At 47.1% G+C, this 17190-nt stretch overlaps 1 protein-coding gene across 1 annotated transcript in view; it reads right to left on the bottom strand.

Moving 5' to 3' along the window:
• LOC126195555 (meteorin-like protein) overlaps nucleotides 1-15924 on the bottom strand; it is a 289187-nt gene extending 273263 nt beyond the window's left edge. The window contains exon 1 of the mRNA XM_049934179.1: nucleotides 15464-15924. Within this exon, the coding sequence (XP_049790136.1) occupies nucleotides 15464-15924 (461 nt within the window). The remainder of the gene's footprint in view (nucleotides 1-15463) is intronic.
• Nucleotides 15925-17190: the final 1266 nt, after the last annotated feature.

The following is a 17190-nucleotide window of genomic DNA, read 5'->3' as shown; positions in this document are numbered from 1 at the left end:
GTTCGTCACTAAAGTCTGGCATTTTCAATGCACCAGCAGTAGTTCAACCTTGAGAATAAACCAGCAGGTTCGAAAAATTTGTGATAATGGCTCTGAGCACTATGGGACTTAACATGTGAGGCCATCAGTCCCCTAGAACTTAGAACTACTTAAACCTAACTAACCTAAGGACCTCACACACATCCATGCCCGAGGCAGTATTCGAACCTGCGACCGTAGCGGTCGCGCGGTTCCAGACTGAAGCGCCTAGAACCGCTCGGCCACACCGGCTGGTGAAATCTGTGATAAGTTCCTATGGAGCCGAACTACTGAGGTCATCAGTCCATAGGCGTACACACTACTTAATCTACCTTAAACTAATTTACGCTACGCACAACACACACACCTATGCCTATGCCTATGCCTATGCCCATACCCGAGGGAGGACTCTAACCTCCGACGGAGGAGTCACGCCAACCGTGGAAAGACACCCTAGACCGCGGGGCTATCCCGCGCACAGCTGGTTCGGAACCAGTCGCCGAACATATGTACTGCAACTGTGACGCATTTTTAATAAACGTCTCGTGAATATAAGAAACTGTTACTGGTCCTGTATCAACTAAGTGTTGGAACTCAAAACTTATACTCCTGGAAATGGAAAAAAGAACACATTGACACCGGTGTGTCAGACCCACCATACTTGCTCCGGACACTGCGAGAGGGCTGTACAAGCAATGATCACACGCACGGCACAGCGGACACACCAGGAACCGCGGTGTTGGCCGTCGAATGGCGCTAGCTGCGCAGCATTTGTGCACCGCCGCCGTCAGTGTCAGCCAGTTTGCCGTGGCATACGGAGCTCCATCGCAGTCTTTAACACTGGTAGCATGCCGCGACAGCGTGAACGTGAACCGTATGTGCAGTTGACGGATTTTGAGCGAGGGCGTATAGTGGGCATGCGGGAGGCCGAGTGGACGTACCGCCGAATTGCTCAACACGTGGGGCGTGAGGTCTCCACAGTACATCGATGTTGTCGCCAGTGGTCGGCGGAAGGTGCACGTGCCCGTCGACCTGGGACCGGACCGCAGCGACGCCAAGACCGTAGGATCCTACGCAGTGCCGTAGGGGACCGCACCGCCACTTCCCAGCAAATTAGGGACACTGTTGCTCCTGGGGTATCGGCGAGGACCATTCGCAACCGTCTCCATGAAGCTGGGCTACGGTCCCGCACACCGTTAGGCCGTCTTCCGCTCACGCCCCAACATCGTGCAGCCCGCCTCCAGTGGTGTCGCGACAGGCGTGAATGGAGGGACGAATGGAGACGTGTCGTCTTCAGCGATGAGAGTCGCTTCTGCCTTGGTGCCAATGATGGTCGTATGCGTGTTTGGCGCCGTGCAGGTGAGCGCCACAATCAGGACTGCATACGACCGAGGCACACAGGGCCAACACCCGGCATCATGGTGTAGGGAGCGATCTCCTACACTGGCCGTACACCACTGGTGATCGTCGAGGGGACACTGAATAGTGCACGGTACATCCAAACCGTCATCGAACCCATCGTTCTACCATTCCTAGACCGGCAAGGGAACTTGCTGTTCCAACAGGACAATGCACGTCCGCATGTATCCCGTGCCACCCAACGTGCTCTAGAAGGTGTAAGTCAACTACCCTGGCCGGCAAGATCTCCGGATCTGTCCCCCATTGAGCATGTTTGGGACTGGATGAAGCGTCGTCTCACGCGGTCTGCACGTCCAGCACGAACGCTGGTCCAACTGAGGCGCCAGGTGGAAATGGCATGGCAAGCCGTTCCACAGGACTACATCCAGCATCTCTACGATCGTCTCCATGGGAGAATAGCAGCCTGCATTGCTGCGAAAGGTGGATATACACTGTACTAGTGCCGAAATTGTGCATGCTCTGTTGCCTGTGTCTATGTGCCTGTGGTTCTGTCAGTGTGATCATGTGATGTATGTGACCCCAGGAATGTGTCAATAAAGTTTTCCCTTCCTGGGACAATGAATTCGCGGTGTTCTTATTTCAATTTCCAGTAGTGTATAAATAAAGAAATTAGGTTGCACTTTGAGCTTTCCTGATGTTTCGGCTTTTAGGAACACGCTTCTTTTTTTCAGCATCTGAGATGTTTTTTGCACTTCAGTTTTATAAAAATTTCACACATTATCGAGGTGTTAGTGTGGCTCCGTATTCAGCGGCGTTCTTTTGCTTGTTTGGGTTGCGAGCGGTGGCAACATTGTCAATATATTGTTTTACTGTTTTAAGTACGCTTTACGAGTGTCTCAGAAAAGGGGGGGGGGGGCAGAGACTGTTTCTGTAATTCACGAGTTCCCATAACCCCACTCCCACTGCTCTTGCCATTATCTCGTCTCCCTCCGCAGCCCCCTCAATGCCAAACAGCCCTCACTCACCCTCTGTAACTGCCACAGTCCCATCTCCTAAAATAAACACACACAAAATGCAGTCAGCGTCCAAACGAAACCGCTTGCAAAACAACTGCGGTTTCTCTGCTAGGGTATTGTTGACGTGTGTAGGACTCATACTAGACGGGACTAGTGGAGAGCATCGAACGTAATCGAAGGACAGAGGTAGTCCCAGGCTTTACTCACAAGACACGATCACGGAAATTCTGAGAAACCAGAACTGTCAGACGGTTGAAGAACATCGCTCCGAAAGCCAGCTAGCAATGTTTAAAGAACCAGCATGATGCGAAGGATGTGGAGTACACTTCAGCCGTCTATGTATCGTTCCCGTGGTCTGTGAAGGCCAGATTAGGCGAACTGTTGCTCGTACAGAGGCATACAAGTAGAGCTGCGCTCTACGGAAACTACGGTTCGGTCGTTAATAGACTTAGTAAATGGAGCCGGCGACACTGTTTTTTTGTTTTGCACGTAATTTAAACCGCACATCAATCATTGTGTTAGGCTACTGTGATTCTATACTCTTACAAAACGTAAATCGCGTTTTATAACTAATAATAATTAGTTCTGCGCTTTTACATAAACGAAAGCAATTACTTTTGATGCACGTACAGTTAATATACACAAAAAAAATCTATATTATTATTGTTATTTTTTGTACTAAACAGAAGATTCATCATCATAACTAAAAGGAAAGAGTCTCCTGTCATTATTGAAAAGTGCGAAAGTCTTACGAATAACAGAAACATGTTTTTTATAAGCTGTACGAAGTATTTAAGTGAAGTCTATTAGGGTTTTTGTTTTGCGTTTATCATTATTTTACCTTTTTTTGAGTAAAATGCGTTGTCTAGTACTACAACAAATCTGAATTGTTTTTTATTTTTACTACCACATGCCCCTGTTTCACGTTACAAGTAAAAAATTTCCAATTAAAACCTGTATTAGCTATTGACAGTTTCAACTTTGTTCCCAATACTTTATTTCTAAGTAATCGACAGGACGTTAACTATGTAGAACAAAAATGTTCTCTACGTTATGTTATCCTTCATACATCCTCACTCAGTTTCTAGACAGCTCGCCGCTTCTGGTTTCTAGGGGACTAGTACGACACTAATCGCATACGTAAACAAAGCGCCTGAAATTAGGTGCGCCGCCCGACAGGCATGCAACACGCCTAACATACGGGTAACGCGGTTACAATCTCATCTGGCCAAAGCTACTAGGAAAACTACGGTATTCTAAGTCTACTTTTGATAGTCAACGGTAGTTTTGCGACTCTACATACAAGGAATCATTCTTCAGCAGGTGCATACGCGACTGGAACGGGAGGAAGACTTAATATGTGGTATAATGGTGTGTACCCTTTGGCGCGCATTTCAGTGTAGATGTAGAATTTAACGATGCAACGAACATAAGACGTGTAGCGAACAGACCAGCTGCATGCAGTAAGCGCGGCCACGGACAGCCACAACTCCGAGCGTCCGCTGAAGCTGGTCCTAGCCAAGCGTTTCAGTGACAGGAGGAGGGTGCTTTCAGCGCCAGAAGGTAGAAGTGCATTCGGGCGATACGAGGGCGCGGGCATTGCGGGTGCACTGCGCGAGGGGGCGGAGATAAGCAGAGCTCGGTAAACAGGTGTCCGCCACAGACCTGACAACGCCGCAGCGGCAGCGCATATAAGGAAGTGGAGCAGCCAGTCGTGCTCGCTCATGACGACGCGGCCGCCGCTTAAGGACGAAACGAGCCGCCGAACGGCGTACACACGCGCCTGCCGCAGTTAACGCTCACACAAAGGAAGCGTCCGTCCCTGCAAGCCTAGAAGGCGCTCACCAGCACCCCTTTTCTCAAAAACAGATCGTCTAACGTGTTGACAGACAATACAGGGTGTAAAAAGAAAAAGTATTCCGTATTTTCAGAGGTGGTACTAAGGACCAGAACAATAAACGTTTAGTAAAAATGGGCTCTGAAACGCGTACCTTCAGAGCTATGAGCACTTATTCTATTTTAGGATGTGTGTTTCACAGTAGCGAAGATGAATAATTGAGCCATAGCTTCCTCAGGTATGCAAATTAAAGCCCATGTTTACGGAATACTTTTTTCTTGTTTTGGTCCATACTACCACCTCTGGAAGTTGCCTATCCTACAGTCCTAGCAAAACATTACCAGTTGACGTATTCCGCTGTCAAAAGTATCACAACAGTTTTCGCTTATATTTTTCGACCGTCTCGTTTCCTGTACAGGGACCCGTACCTCAAATTGATACATTTATCCTTCTCCATTACCCTAGAAAGATTGTACCATCATCACGGAATCACTATATATATATAGCATCGTTGGATGACGTTTCTGGACATGGGTTCCTATGTAAAACTTGGTCCACTAAGTCCCCTCTACAACTTCTAGATGTATGTAACATGTATGGTGGAACAGAACACAATGTGTATGTCGTATAAGAGATCTCGACCAAACGGGATTTAGGGATCATCAGTTATCTGGTGAACAGGTTACCACGATTGTAGAGTGTTAAAAGAATTAATTACATTTTACTGGTGATTCTCCAACGACGATAAATGAGATCAATCTGAGGAACAGGTACACGCAAGGAAATTAAACCTGTTCTTAATCCCACGGACGGAACCTCGTACCTTTGTATTGGTAGTTGGACAGTTATTAACGTACCCACAGTGATATAACAGTATCTTCGTGAAACAACTGAATATGGTTCCATACCTACGTATAAGCCTACGAATCCAAAGGATCTAGGAGGTTTATCACTTAATGCTTGTTTCACACCTAGCAATGATGATGCATATGTGAAAAATACCAAGCACCATCAGTTTTTGGCGTCGACGTAAGTTGTATGTATCTCTGCAACTGGTTCAGGTAGGCAAGGGAATATCCCCTACAACAGGACGTAGAAGAGCATTCGTATGTTCGAAACAGTCTTCATGTGAAGCATGAAAATGCTCCTCTCTTGAGAGGTAGAGAAATTCATATTTTTATATTCACGTAAGACAGTAGAACGACATCGACAGGGGAGATTTCCATAGCCTTATTCGAATATGAATATTTTTCAGTCAAGTCAGGAAGAGATTAGCAGCAGTAAAATATTTATTCTCGTATAGGATTTTGAATTATAAGTAAAATAAGGAGTGCCTATTTGCGTTTTACAGCATTCGGTTCCGCAACGACAAATAACGGAAAGGAATCTGATAGTTTCTGTTGCTATTCTACGTAGTCGTGTGGCTGGCGTAGAGTGATTTGACCTCAGGACGAAACACATATGGGACAATTTTGCACCAATGCCGCAACGCGCAAATCGCCCCTGCAAACATTTTAATCTTTTCACTATGCTGTAACTGTCTTAAGCTTAAGTTATTAAAAAAAGCTTCAATGTAAATAATACCGACACGAAAACGATGTTTCATTGGGCACGCTGCTTCATTAGACTTGGGGTTGCTAACAGTAGTATGCCTCCCTCTTTCTCACGTACAATTGAGTAGAAATAATTCATTTCTTCTGGCACAAAATTTACAACATTAAAAACTGGTTTCAATCGGCGGAAACGGTGACACCCCATCGAGTACTGAAGCCATATCAGATGTACCCAGTCGGCGCATCGGAGGCTGCCAGTGATGTTTTTCTTTCAACACGTTTGTCTCTCACTTTTTATCATATTCTGGTGACCCTACTAGGCAATCTTCAGATAGTACAAACCAAGAACTAACGCCGGCGACACACATTCGTTTCAACTAAAAAAAAGATGAGATTACAATTACGCCTTGTGAAAATATCTTGGGAGGAATTTTGTGGAACATTTTTCATTGGTGGCCATAATCTTATACCTCTGGTTTTTGTTATGAAAATACTTTCTTGCTCAATCTTCAGTCTGGTTTGATGCGGTGAGCCACAATTTCCTCTCCTGTCGCTAGTTCGCCTCGCATTACCACTTCGGTTTTTTTGTTCTACAGATTTTAATCTCTGCTTCTACAATAGTTACCGTCTTCGGGTCCCCCTAGTACCTCTGCATGCGCCTTTTTTCTATCTCTTCTTCTGTTCACCGTTTTCCACATCTTTTTTGTGAACAACATTTCTTGTCAACTCACGAAATTTTCAATATCCTTCTGTAACGTCACCTGTCTAGCTCTTCTATTCTTCCTCGCTTTATCCAGGAACAAATCTTACGAAAGTACAATAAATTCTAGGCAGCGGACGTAACGCCGCATCGAAAATTGCTTAGGAAAGGCACTGGTTTCAATCGGTCCGACGTACGTACATATGTTTACCCTGTAGGTAATTTGAAAGCGATTCGGTACTAAGTGGGTGGCAGTATAGAAGGAAGCCCCGTGCGTCGGAGATCCAATTCCGTTCCCCGCGGGGTATCTCCACGAGCGCTGCTCCGGTCGATGGCCCAGGAGATAAAAGTAGCAATCAGTTCCAGCGCTGGCTGGACAGGCCCTCGCGCCGACACGACAATGCCGCTGCTTCCAGACTCGGTTACCCAAGCCAGCCCAACTGCCTGCGACGACGGTTCCGGATCGCTGACCCCGTCCTACCACATCCCCCTCCTCAATCGTTGAGAGCAGCAAACTACCACCTGAGCGCGTGTGAGTTATGGTAATCTAGGCACCGTGATTGCCCTGTTGTTCTGCCGGCGAACCACCTGCTATATCTGAAATACACTGTTCTGACGTCATCGCCACTCCTCCCTCTCCCTTCTCCCGCCGTACGAAGCCATAAACATTGTAATCGGAACTGCTTCACGACTGGATTGAAGACTTCCTTGTGAACAGTACTTCTTACGACGTTCTCAAACGGAGATAAGTCTTCAAAGATGGCTGTAACGTCGGAACTTCCTGAAGCAACTCTCCGTTACTACACTCCTGGAAATTGAAATAAGAACACCGTGAATTCATTGTCCCAGGAAGGGGAAACTTTATTGACACATTCCTGGGGTCAGATACATCACATGATCACACTGACAGAACCACAGGCACATAGACACAGGCAACAGAGCATGCACAATGTCGGCACTAGTACAGTGTATATCCACCTTTCGCTGCAATGCAGGCTGCTATTCTCCCATGGAGACGATCGTAGAGATGCTCGATGTAGTCCTGTGGAACGGCTTGCCATGCCATTTCCACCTGGCGCCTCAGTTGGACCAGCGTTCGTGCTGGACGTGCAGACCGCGTGAGACGACGCTTCATCCAGTCCCAAACATGCTCAATGGGGGACAGATCCGGAGATCTTGCTGGCCAGGGTAGTTGACTTACACCTTCTAGAGCACGTTCGGTGGCACGGGATACATGCGGACGTGCATTGTCCTGTTGGAACAGCAAGTTCCCTTGCCGGTCTAGGAATGGTAGAACGTTGGGTTCGATGACGGTTTGGATGTACCGTGCACTATTCAGTGTCCCCTCGACGATCACCAGTGGTGTACGGCCATTGTAGGAGATCGCTCCCCACACCATGATGCCGGGTGTTGGCCCTGTGTGCCTCGGTCGTATGCAGTCCTGATTGTGGCGCTCACCTGCACGGCGCCAAACACGCATACGACCATCATTGGCACCAAGGCAGAAGCGACTCTCATCGCTGAAGACGACACGTCTCCATTCGTCCCTCCATTCACGCCTGTCGCGACACCACTGGAGGCGGGCAGCACGATGTTGGGGCGTGAGCGGAAGACGGCCTAACGGTGTGCGGGACCGTAGCCCAGCTTCATGGAGACGGTTGCGAATGGTCCTCGCCGATACCCCAGGAGCAACAGTGTCCCTAATTTGCTGGGAAGTGGCGGTGCGGTCCCCTACGGGACTGCGTAGGATCCTACGGTCTTGGCGTGCATCCGTGCGTCGCTGCGGTCCGGTCCCAGGTTGACGGGCACGTGCACCTTCCGCCGACCACTGGCGACAACATCGATGTACTGTGGAGACCTCACGCCCCACGTGTTGAGCAATTCGGCGGTACGTCCACCCGGCCTCCCGCATGCCCACTATACGCCCTCGCTCAAAGTCCGTCAACTGCACATACGGTTCACGTCCACGCTGTTGCGGCATGCTACCAGTGTTAAAGACTGCGATGGAGCTCCGTATGCCACGGCAAACTGGCTGACACTGACGGCGGCGGTGCACAAATGCTGCGCAGCTAGCGCCATTCGACGGCCAACACCGTGGTTCCTGGTGTGTCCGCTGTGCCGTGCGTGTGATCATTGCTTGTACAGCCCTCTCGCAGTGTCCGGAGCAAGTATGGTGGGTCTGACACACCGGTGTCAATGTGTTCTTTTTTCCATTTCCAGGAGTGTATTATAGCCAGATTGGCAAAATTGCAGCAGAGTGCAAGAACACATGCAGAGGTTCGACGTTTCTGCAAGGACCGCTGCATAAAACAAATGTAGCGAACACTCATAAATATGTGAAAAGATCCATTATTGTTTGATTACACCACTGGCCCTTGTCCAGCAAAATAGTAAAAGCCCGGGACAATCTCAAATGAAACCGTCTCCTGAGCGTTTCAAGCTAAACCTGCGACGGAACTAACAGTGAGGAGATTCAAAGGAAGAATCCTAAGTTACTACGAACGAGGTAGCTTACAAAACTCTCCTCAGACTCTGTTCTGGGTGCTGCTCGTCAGTGGAATAGCGTTACCGGGTAGGATTAATAGGTGGGACAGGAAGCCTGTAACGCGGGTAGGTATACAGACTCCGCGATGGCTTGAGGACAGACGTATAACAGGAAACACTGCACCAAATAACACTTCTTTCTGATATATTTGAAGATAGTAACCGTTCTCGAAAGAACAAATAACATTGATGACCGTGCAGCTTCTCTAGAATTTATTATCTAACTCCTTCCCAAAAATTTTTCAAACGAATCTCTGATTCTTTACTTCTCATAGTATCACAAAATAAGAACGAAGTCCTGTAATAGTCTGAAGATCGATTTAACAATAATTATATACAGAAAAAAAAGTTTTTGCTTCAGAAAGAAGTTTGATAATTAATTGAAACCCTCACCTGCCGACAGGTGTTGTTGATATAGGCCTACCTCGATGGGGAAAGCTGAAAATGTGTACCCCTACCGGGACTAACCCGGGATCTCCAAAGTGTGCGCGAGTAATAAGTGAGTGGGTAAATATCTATTAGGTACATTACATATGTAGAATTGTGGACAGTTGGGAATGTGGGTCTCACGGGAAGCGTGCGAGGGATAAGTCCTCGTAGTCGCGCTATTCATCTGTGTCCTCGGTGGCTCAGATGGATAGAGCGTCTGCCATGTAAGCAGAAGATCCCGGGTTCGACTCCCGGTCGGGGCACACATTTTCAGCAGTCCCCATCGAGGTAGGCCTATGTTGTGGCGTAACAAGCTAGTCACGCCACACTGAGGAGGAAGCCGAAAGGCACGCGTACACACACGCCGACTGGCGTCAAGTCTGGAACAGGATACGTTATGACTGCTATAAAGAAAATACGTAGCTTTGGGAATATACTTAACTTTTAATGCTTCCTTTGGTACATCTCTCTTGACTATACAAATGAGACTCGTAAGATACATGCACTGATACAATTGGCGCCTTGCTAAGTCGTAGCCATTAACTTAGCTGAAGGCTATTCTAACTGTCTCTCGGCAAATGAGAGCAAAGGCTTCGTCAGTATAGTCGCTAGCAACGTCGCCGTACAACTGGGGCGAGTTCTCGTACGTCTCTCGAGATCTGCCGTGTGGTGGCGCTCGGTCTGCGATCACACAGTGGCGACACGCGGGTCCGACATGTACTTATGGACCGCGGCCGATTTAAGCTACCACCTAGCAAGTGTGGTGTCTGGCAGTGACACCACAGCCTATATCAATAACACCTGTCGGCAGGTGAGGGTTTCAATTAATTATCACACTTCTTTCTGTTATATGTTTGTGACTATTACAGCGCCATCTATGACAAAGTGAAAAAAGTGGTCCAACTAAAACATTCATATTTCTTTACTTACTACACGAGTATGTAATAAAAAATGGGGTTCCTTACAAAAAATAATAAAACGCAGCTGATATTCGTCTGACCTATGGCAGCACCATCTAGCGGGCCAATCATAGCGCCATCTGGTTTCCCCCTTCAAGCTAGACAAGTTTCGTTCTTTGTAGTTGTTTCGTTTGACGCTTATTTCGTGAGATATTTGGCCCGGTCACGATCAATGGACGACCCTGTATAGGAGTTGGCTACCCCAACGCCATATTCTGCCTGTTTACATATCCCTGCATTTGAATGCACATGTCTATACCAGTTTTCTTTTTTTGTTGTGCTGTGTATAACAAATGATGAGAAATGAATTCACGGTGTGTCTGATTCAGACTGTTCAGACCGAGACAGGCAACCAGCCAGCCCGGCGTGGACTGCCGCCGCTGCTTTTAAGAGCGGCCTCGGCGCGAACCGTGGTGCCTTTCTTGTGCCTCGCCTTGTCTCGTCGCGGGACCACCGGCGGGGCGCGTTCCGCGAAAGCCCGCCAGAGCGCTGCCCGGTCGGCCGCAGGCGAACGCAATCAACGCTGCGGCGGCGACCTTGCCCCGGAGCTCATAATGGACTGCGCTGCTCGCTGCTCTGAGCGCGCCACGGCGCGACGGCAAATTGACTCCCAGTCCCGGCGGCGGGCCGCGAGCTGCTCTCTACTGTCTCGCCCCGGCTTTTGTGGCTCATCCCTCACTCTTCCCCTTTCCGCCACAACGCTTTCTGCGCCGTCACCCTGCCCCGGACTCCGTCGTATCGGCTGCACGCGATGCGTCCTCGCCACCGTGTCGCACTGCATTGACGCGGTTTGTCCGGCCACTTCTCGGCTTCTTGTTTTACTCCCGACAACTGTACCACCCAAATGTCCAGCGACGCAAAAAAAAGCTACAAATCCGTCCTCGTGCGGGACGTGAAAGCGAGCGTGAAGCCGGTCGCCTGTTTCACTCTCCTCTCTAATCCACTACCAGTATATCTACATCTTCGTGATTACTCTGCTATTCACAATAAACTGCCTGGGAGACGGTCCAATAAACCACCTTCAAGCTGTCTCTCTACCGTTCCACTCTCGAACGGCACGCGGTAAAAACGAGCACTTAAAATTTTTCTGAGCGAGCCCCGATTTCTCTTATTTTATCGTGATGATCATATCTCCCTATGTAGGTGGGTGCCAACAGATTGTTTTCACATTCGGAGGAGAACACTGGTGACTGACATTTCATGAAAAGATCCCGTCGCAAAGAAAAACTCCTTTCTTTTAATGATTGCCACTCCAATTCTCGTATCATGTCTGACACTATCAGCCCCTATTTCGCGATAATACAATATTTGGCCGTACATTTCCTGGCTCTACAATGCGTCAGAACTTTCACCACATCGCTTCATGTAAATAGTGAAGAAACTCAAAAACTTGCAGTTTTAGTTAGGTTGTTTGTAAGGAAACGTTTGTGTCAGGTATGCTCAACCTTCTTAGGCTTGAAATCTACTACATGTAATTTAGTCCAATTAGAGTCTTTTGTTTTTTATATCATCAGTCTGCTGACTAGTTCGATGTCGCCCGCCATGAACTCCTCCCTGTTCCAACCTCTTCATCTCAATTACTTTATGAATGCATTCCCATCTCTGTCTTCCTCTACTGTTTTTGCCCTCTACTACTATGGAAGGTATTCCGCGATGTCTTAACAGACGTCCATTATCCTGTCCTTTCATCTTGTCAGCGTTGGCGGCCTGGGTGGCCGAGCGGTTCTAGCCGCTACAGTCTGGAACCGCGCGACCGCTACGGCGCAGGTTCGAATCCTGCCTCGGGCATGGATGTGTGTGATGTCCTTAGTTTAGTTAGGTTTAAGTAGTTCTACGTTCTAGGGGACTGATGACCTCAGAAGTTAAGTCCCATAGTGCTCAGAGCCATTTGAACCATTTTTTGATCTGTGGCATCTCTGCCGGAGGGGCTCGATGCTGGTGCACGCATAAATGTTTCGGAGCACACCGTTCATCGTCCGTTGTTGAACATGGAGCTCCGCTGCAGACTATCCCCACGTGTTTACATGTAGACGCAACGACAATTACGATTGCAGTGGGCTTCGACTATCAACGGAAACGTGTCGGCTCTTCGGGTAAATCACATTTTTTGCTGCACTAGGTCGATTGTCGTCTCCACAAACGTCATCGAGGTGAACAGCGGCTCGAAACTTGCAACGCGGCACTGTCGCAGGCTGCTGTGTCGCAGGCTGCTGGGAGCAGTATTACGCTATGGGATAGCATAATGGATGTATAGAGCTCAATGGAGTAATTCTTAAAGAAGTCTTGTGTTTTTCCGGCAACGCATGGCAAATGCGTGAAGATGTGTAGGTTAAGACTACGTTCACCCTGTTCAGAAAAGAATGGGCAGCAGGCTATTTATCTGCAGCATCTTGTTGACAAATTTAAACATGTGCCATAAAAAACTTTGACAATACTATAGGCCTACATAAAAATTTGTATACACTGTGTTACTCTTAATAATTTGTTAATGCCTTACCAGACATTTCGGAAATGTTCAAAATATCATACAGTGCACTTATTTTTAAGAGTTACCTATTAACAAATAACTATAGTGTCGTTGATTTTGTAAACTAACATGTAAAAACTGATAACTTTGTCCACCAACATTAGAGCAACTTATGGGAAGAAGTAGTGAGTGTGGCAAAATTTAAACAGCGAATACATGGGAATTAACAAACTATTAAGAGTAACACAGTGTACACAACTGTGGAACTAATTGGATTAAAGGTGTATGGGCTCGGAAATGCTGCCTCTGTTGCCAGCAGCAGAGCTTGCCATATGCCAACATCATTGATAAATGATTCAGGTTAGGCCGAGATTAAATCAGACGTGTCAGTTACAAATTTCTGCGGCGTTACTACGTATCAATCCATGCCTGAAAAATTCAAGGTAACTGAAATTTATAGGTAATCGTGCATTATATACAACTGCAATGTAGCCCACCGACAACGCTCCAACGTGCTAGATTTCCGACTCGCTGAAATCTAATAAATATTTAATAACACGAACTTTCTGGGCGAGAAGAATTTAAAGAATCGCCGAACTTCAGTATAATAAGTGACAACACTGGCATAATCATTACAAACAGGAAAACAAATCCTCTTCCGTTTATATCAACGCGCTGGAATAAGGCACGAGCTGGGATCGTTCGATCATAAATTGGAATAAAATGGCCGTCTATCTCTCGTCACAGCTTCAAAATATATATATACCATGGTATGTTTACCTAACGAGGGTGCCTAAACAAGAGCATGAACACAGACAGCTCGTTGCACAATGCGTTCATAAGCAACTCGAAAATCAGAATAAAAATAGTGGAATGCAGTTTTGGAATCCAAGCGAATGACACAATTGCTCACTTATTATTCCTTTTCCTAGCATAAGCAAACTGCACACGTGAACCTGGTCCCTCGAACGTGAGTCACTGATGACAGATGTGCTCGCCTGATGACCGGAATCAACTGAGCACAGATTATAAACAGAACGATGGGGAAGAGAGACTGCGCACATTAAAATTCCGATCCCTATTGCGTACCGCGCCGGACCGTAAAAAAACCTCTAGGAGCGTCGTCACCAACAGGAAATGGCCTTCATTTCTTTTATTAGCGTTTTCAGCTCTCCACGACGAAATGACCATGACGAGAAAACAAATGGACCCGTACTTCCTGCTGCTTCGTTTCAGAATCATTTCAAGGAACCGTTGTCTGTTTATGATACAGAGCGTTGCACGACAGTCATGAAACTTAGCGCCATACGATTTGAGACTATCACGCCCGAGTAAACACATGGCTATCATAAAAGCGGGAAAAGCTGAACAGGGCTACCTTGACGGTTGCTAAGGAGACTACAAAACCACCAAGCGAAGGTGGTAAGAACCGATGACAGGCTGGCAACAGACAACACTAGGCGCGGGATATTATCAGGTGCAGAAACGTAGACAGGGTACACCAAGTTTACAAATGCATATGCTTGGTATATTTTCATGACTGCTTGTTTAAGATAAACATAAAAACGGAACCAGTGACTCCTAATACCGCCAAAAATAAAATTAATTTGATGACTACTTAAATTGTGTTTTTTTTTATAACTCAAAGGTCACTTTGAAACGGGCGTTACTGGAAGTGCTAAAAAAAAATCACGAAGTACGAATGCAAAGATAACGTTGCTTTTATCCGCATAAAGGAAAGATAAACAGTGACAGGAAATAAGGGCCTGATTCAAATGTTGTACGATAGTCTACTGAAACATTAACTTGGGTCAGAGTACGCCTATGAAAACGTTAAAACTTACGTGGTGGCAGCCTCTTGCAATTTCTTCGTGATTTATGTACACAATATGCATCCAGTAACTCACTGGGAGACTTCAGCGTTATAGGCTTTCTGAGTTTATCTAAGTAGTTGAGAGGAGTTGTAACGGAGAGCGTTAAATATGGCGCTAACGTAAATATTATACTACGCCACAGATCAGTCTTTACCCCAATCTTCATTTAGAATTAACATCCGTTGACTTCGCCAATTCACCTGATTCTCACCTTCCAACCTAATCTAGGCCATGAGCTACGCTACTGATCAGTCTGTCCCCACAACCATGATTTCATGGGGCGGCGGAGGGAGGGGGGGGGGAGGCGGCCCCGAGAGATTTAACAACGTACTCTAGCCCATTACACGACTACTCGACTGTGGCACTGTTCCGTAAAGTCCAATTTAGCTGGTAACAAATCTCATGCAAAGCACGGTTGTCCACTTCACCCTCAAAGAAACCGCTCACGTCAGTGGCATGTCATGATATGTATCTCAGGTTCGCAGTAGAATCACGAAACAAATCACACACACATGGTGGACGCACCACTGCCACAGATGCACTTTTTTTTCCATGCAGTGTCGAAACTCATAGCCCCTAAGGAAGAACGCGCCCAGCCGAGAAATCTCGCCGCTACACTGCCCGGGTTGAGGACTCCGGAACGCCAGGTAAACAAACACGGCCACGGAAGCAGGCGCACGTGGTTCCTTGGAGCGCGACGCACCTACCTTCCAGTCCAGTCGCACTGCTCCCCCATGACGGTGGTGGGCGCGCCGATGCCTCCCGACGTGAACATCAGCAGCAGTGCCAGAGCGGCTGTCGCCGCGGCGGACGACGGCGATGACGACCAGACCGTCGACGCGGCGCGCTGGCGTCCCCGTCCCGCGCCTCTACCACGGGGCAGAATCCGCATGGTGTCCGCGCCGGCGGTGCATGACTCGTTCGCACCGGCGCGCAGCAACAACCCCTCACCACGCACGCACACGGCGCCAGACACTTCGCGCGAAGCTGACCGTGACGCACTGACGAACGCCACACACCTACCACCCGCGCCCGTTCTATCCGCAGGTCGGACAGCGACTGGCGCGACACACAGCCTCGCGGCCCGGCTCGGGCGGGAGTCGCGGAAGTGCTGCCGCCGCGCGGCGCCCCGCGGAAACTGCCCTATCTGCCCGGGGTCCGAGTTCATTGGTCACAAACAGCCTCAGTTAAGCATACAGCTCGCCCGCAGCCGGAGCCGACTCAGCGCCGTCACAAATATTTGTCTTGTCGGCGGTAGCAAGTGCTCGCTGGAAACTGCTGCGTTTTTTTTTTACTCCAAAGGTTAAGTTTTCAGCTGTACGTGCAGTTACATCCACTCTCGATGTGAGAGACCTTGTCGGTTGCGGGAATAGGAAAGTTGCTGTTCTGTGGGTGTAGGTGCCCCCTCCTGGACTTTTATTTACAAATCAGATTCCGCGCAACCATGCGACCCAAAGCTGCATGGTGTAACATACCAGTTCCAGTAATGTCAAAACATCAACGAACTGGTATTTTGTATACGTAAAAATGTCCACATTTAAAAGTTTTAATTTGGAATTTGACTGTTTTTTTTTTAATGCTGGTTTCGTTGTCGGCTTCTTTGTATGTTTTTCTCCAGTTTTTCCTCTGCGAAGAAATCTAAATCTTTCCTACCTTGTAATGGTTTTTTGGGTAATTTTAACTACCAAATAATGGTAGTTAATTCTTTTTGCCTATTTTAAAATACTCAGATGACTCGTTCACAAAAATTTCAAGATTTCCGCATTTATACGATTTTCATCTGCTCACATGAGATACAACATTCAAGCTGTTTGCTACGTCTGCACAAAACACGTCCGATCTTTTAAGCTGACTTCGCAGGACCGGTTTTTGCAAATACTCTTCCCGTCAATCGAGAAAGAGCCCACACTGCACTTGTAGCTAAACAATCTAAATATTTACGTCACAGGCAAAAACAGTATCTAAATTAACTAACACATATTCTTTACCTAAATTAACATAATTAAGCGGAAATACTGTAAATAACTTTACAAAATTTACATAATTGTGTCGTATTCACTTCGAAACTAAGCATCAATCCACAAAATACATTTACGTATAAGTTATTTTGTATGATGTTACCGTCTTACAAATGAAATGATGGATACCCATCAGTATCAGACAGTTCATTGTGTTCATTTGGCTCCATTACACCACATTGGTCCTCTGACGAGTCAGTTCATACTTAATGGAATGGTGATTAGGAAGTTTATAAACAAGGGCATTAAACAATTAGCAAAATACGGAAAAAATTTTGGTGAGTAAATAATATAGAGAAAACTGAAGTGCAAAATACAAAGTGTATGCCACAAAGAAACCTTTCAACTTGGATTTTGAAACTTGACGTTTATCTCTCAGTTTCTTCACTTCTGCTATAAGCCTGCTGGAAATGAAA

Source organism: Schistocerca nitens, chromosome 7, assembly GCF_023898315.1.
Source record: "Schistocerca nitens isolate TAMUIC-IGC-003100 chromosome 7, iqSchNite1.1, whole genome shotgun sequence".
Classification (NCBI taxonomy): Eukaryota; Metazoa; Arthropoda; class Insecta; order Orthoptera; family Acrididae; genus Schistocerca; species Schistocerca nitens.
Note: the sequence above shows the minus strand (reverse complement) of the source record. Positions and strands in the feature narration are given on the sequence as shown.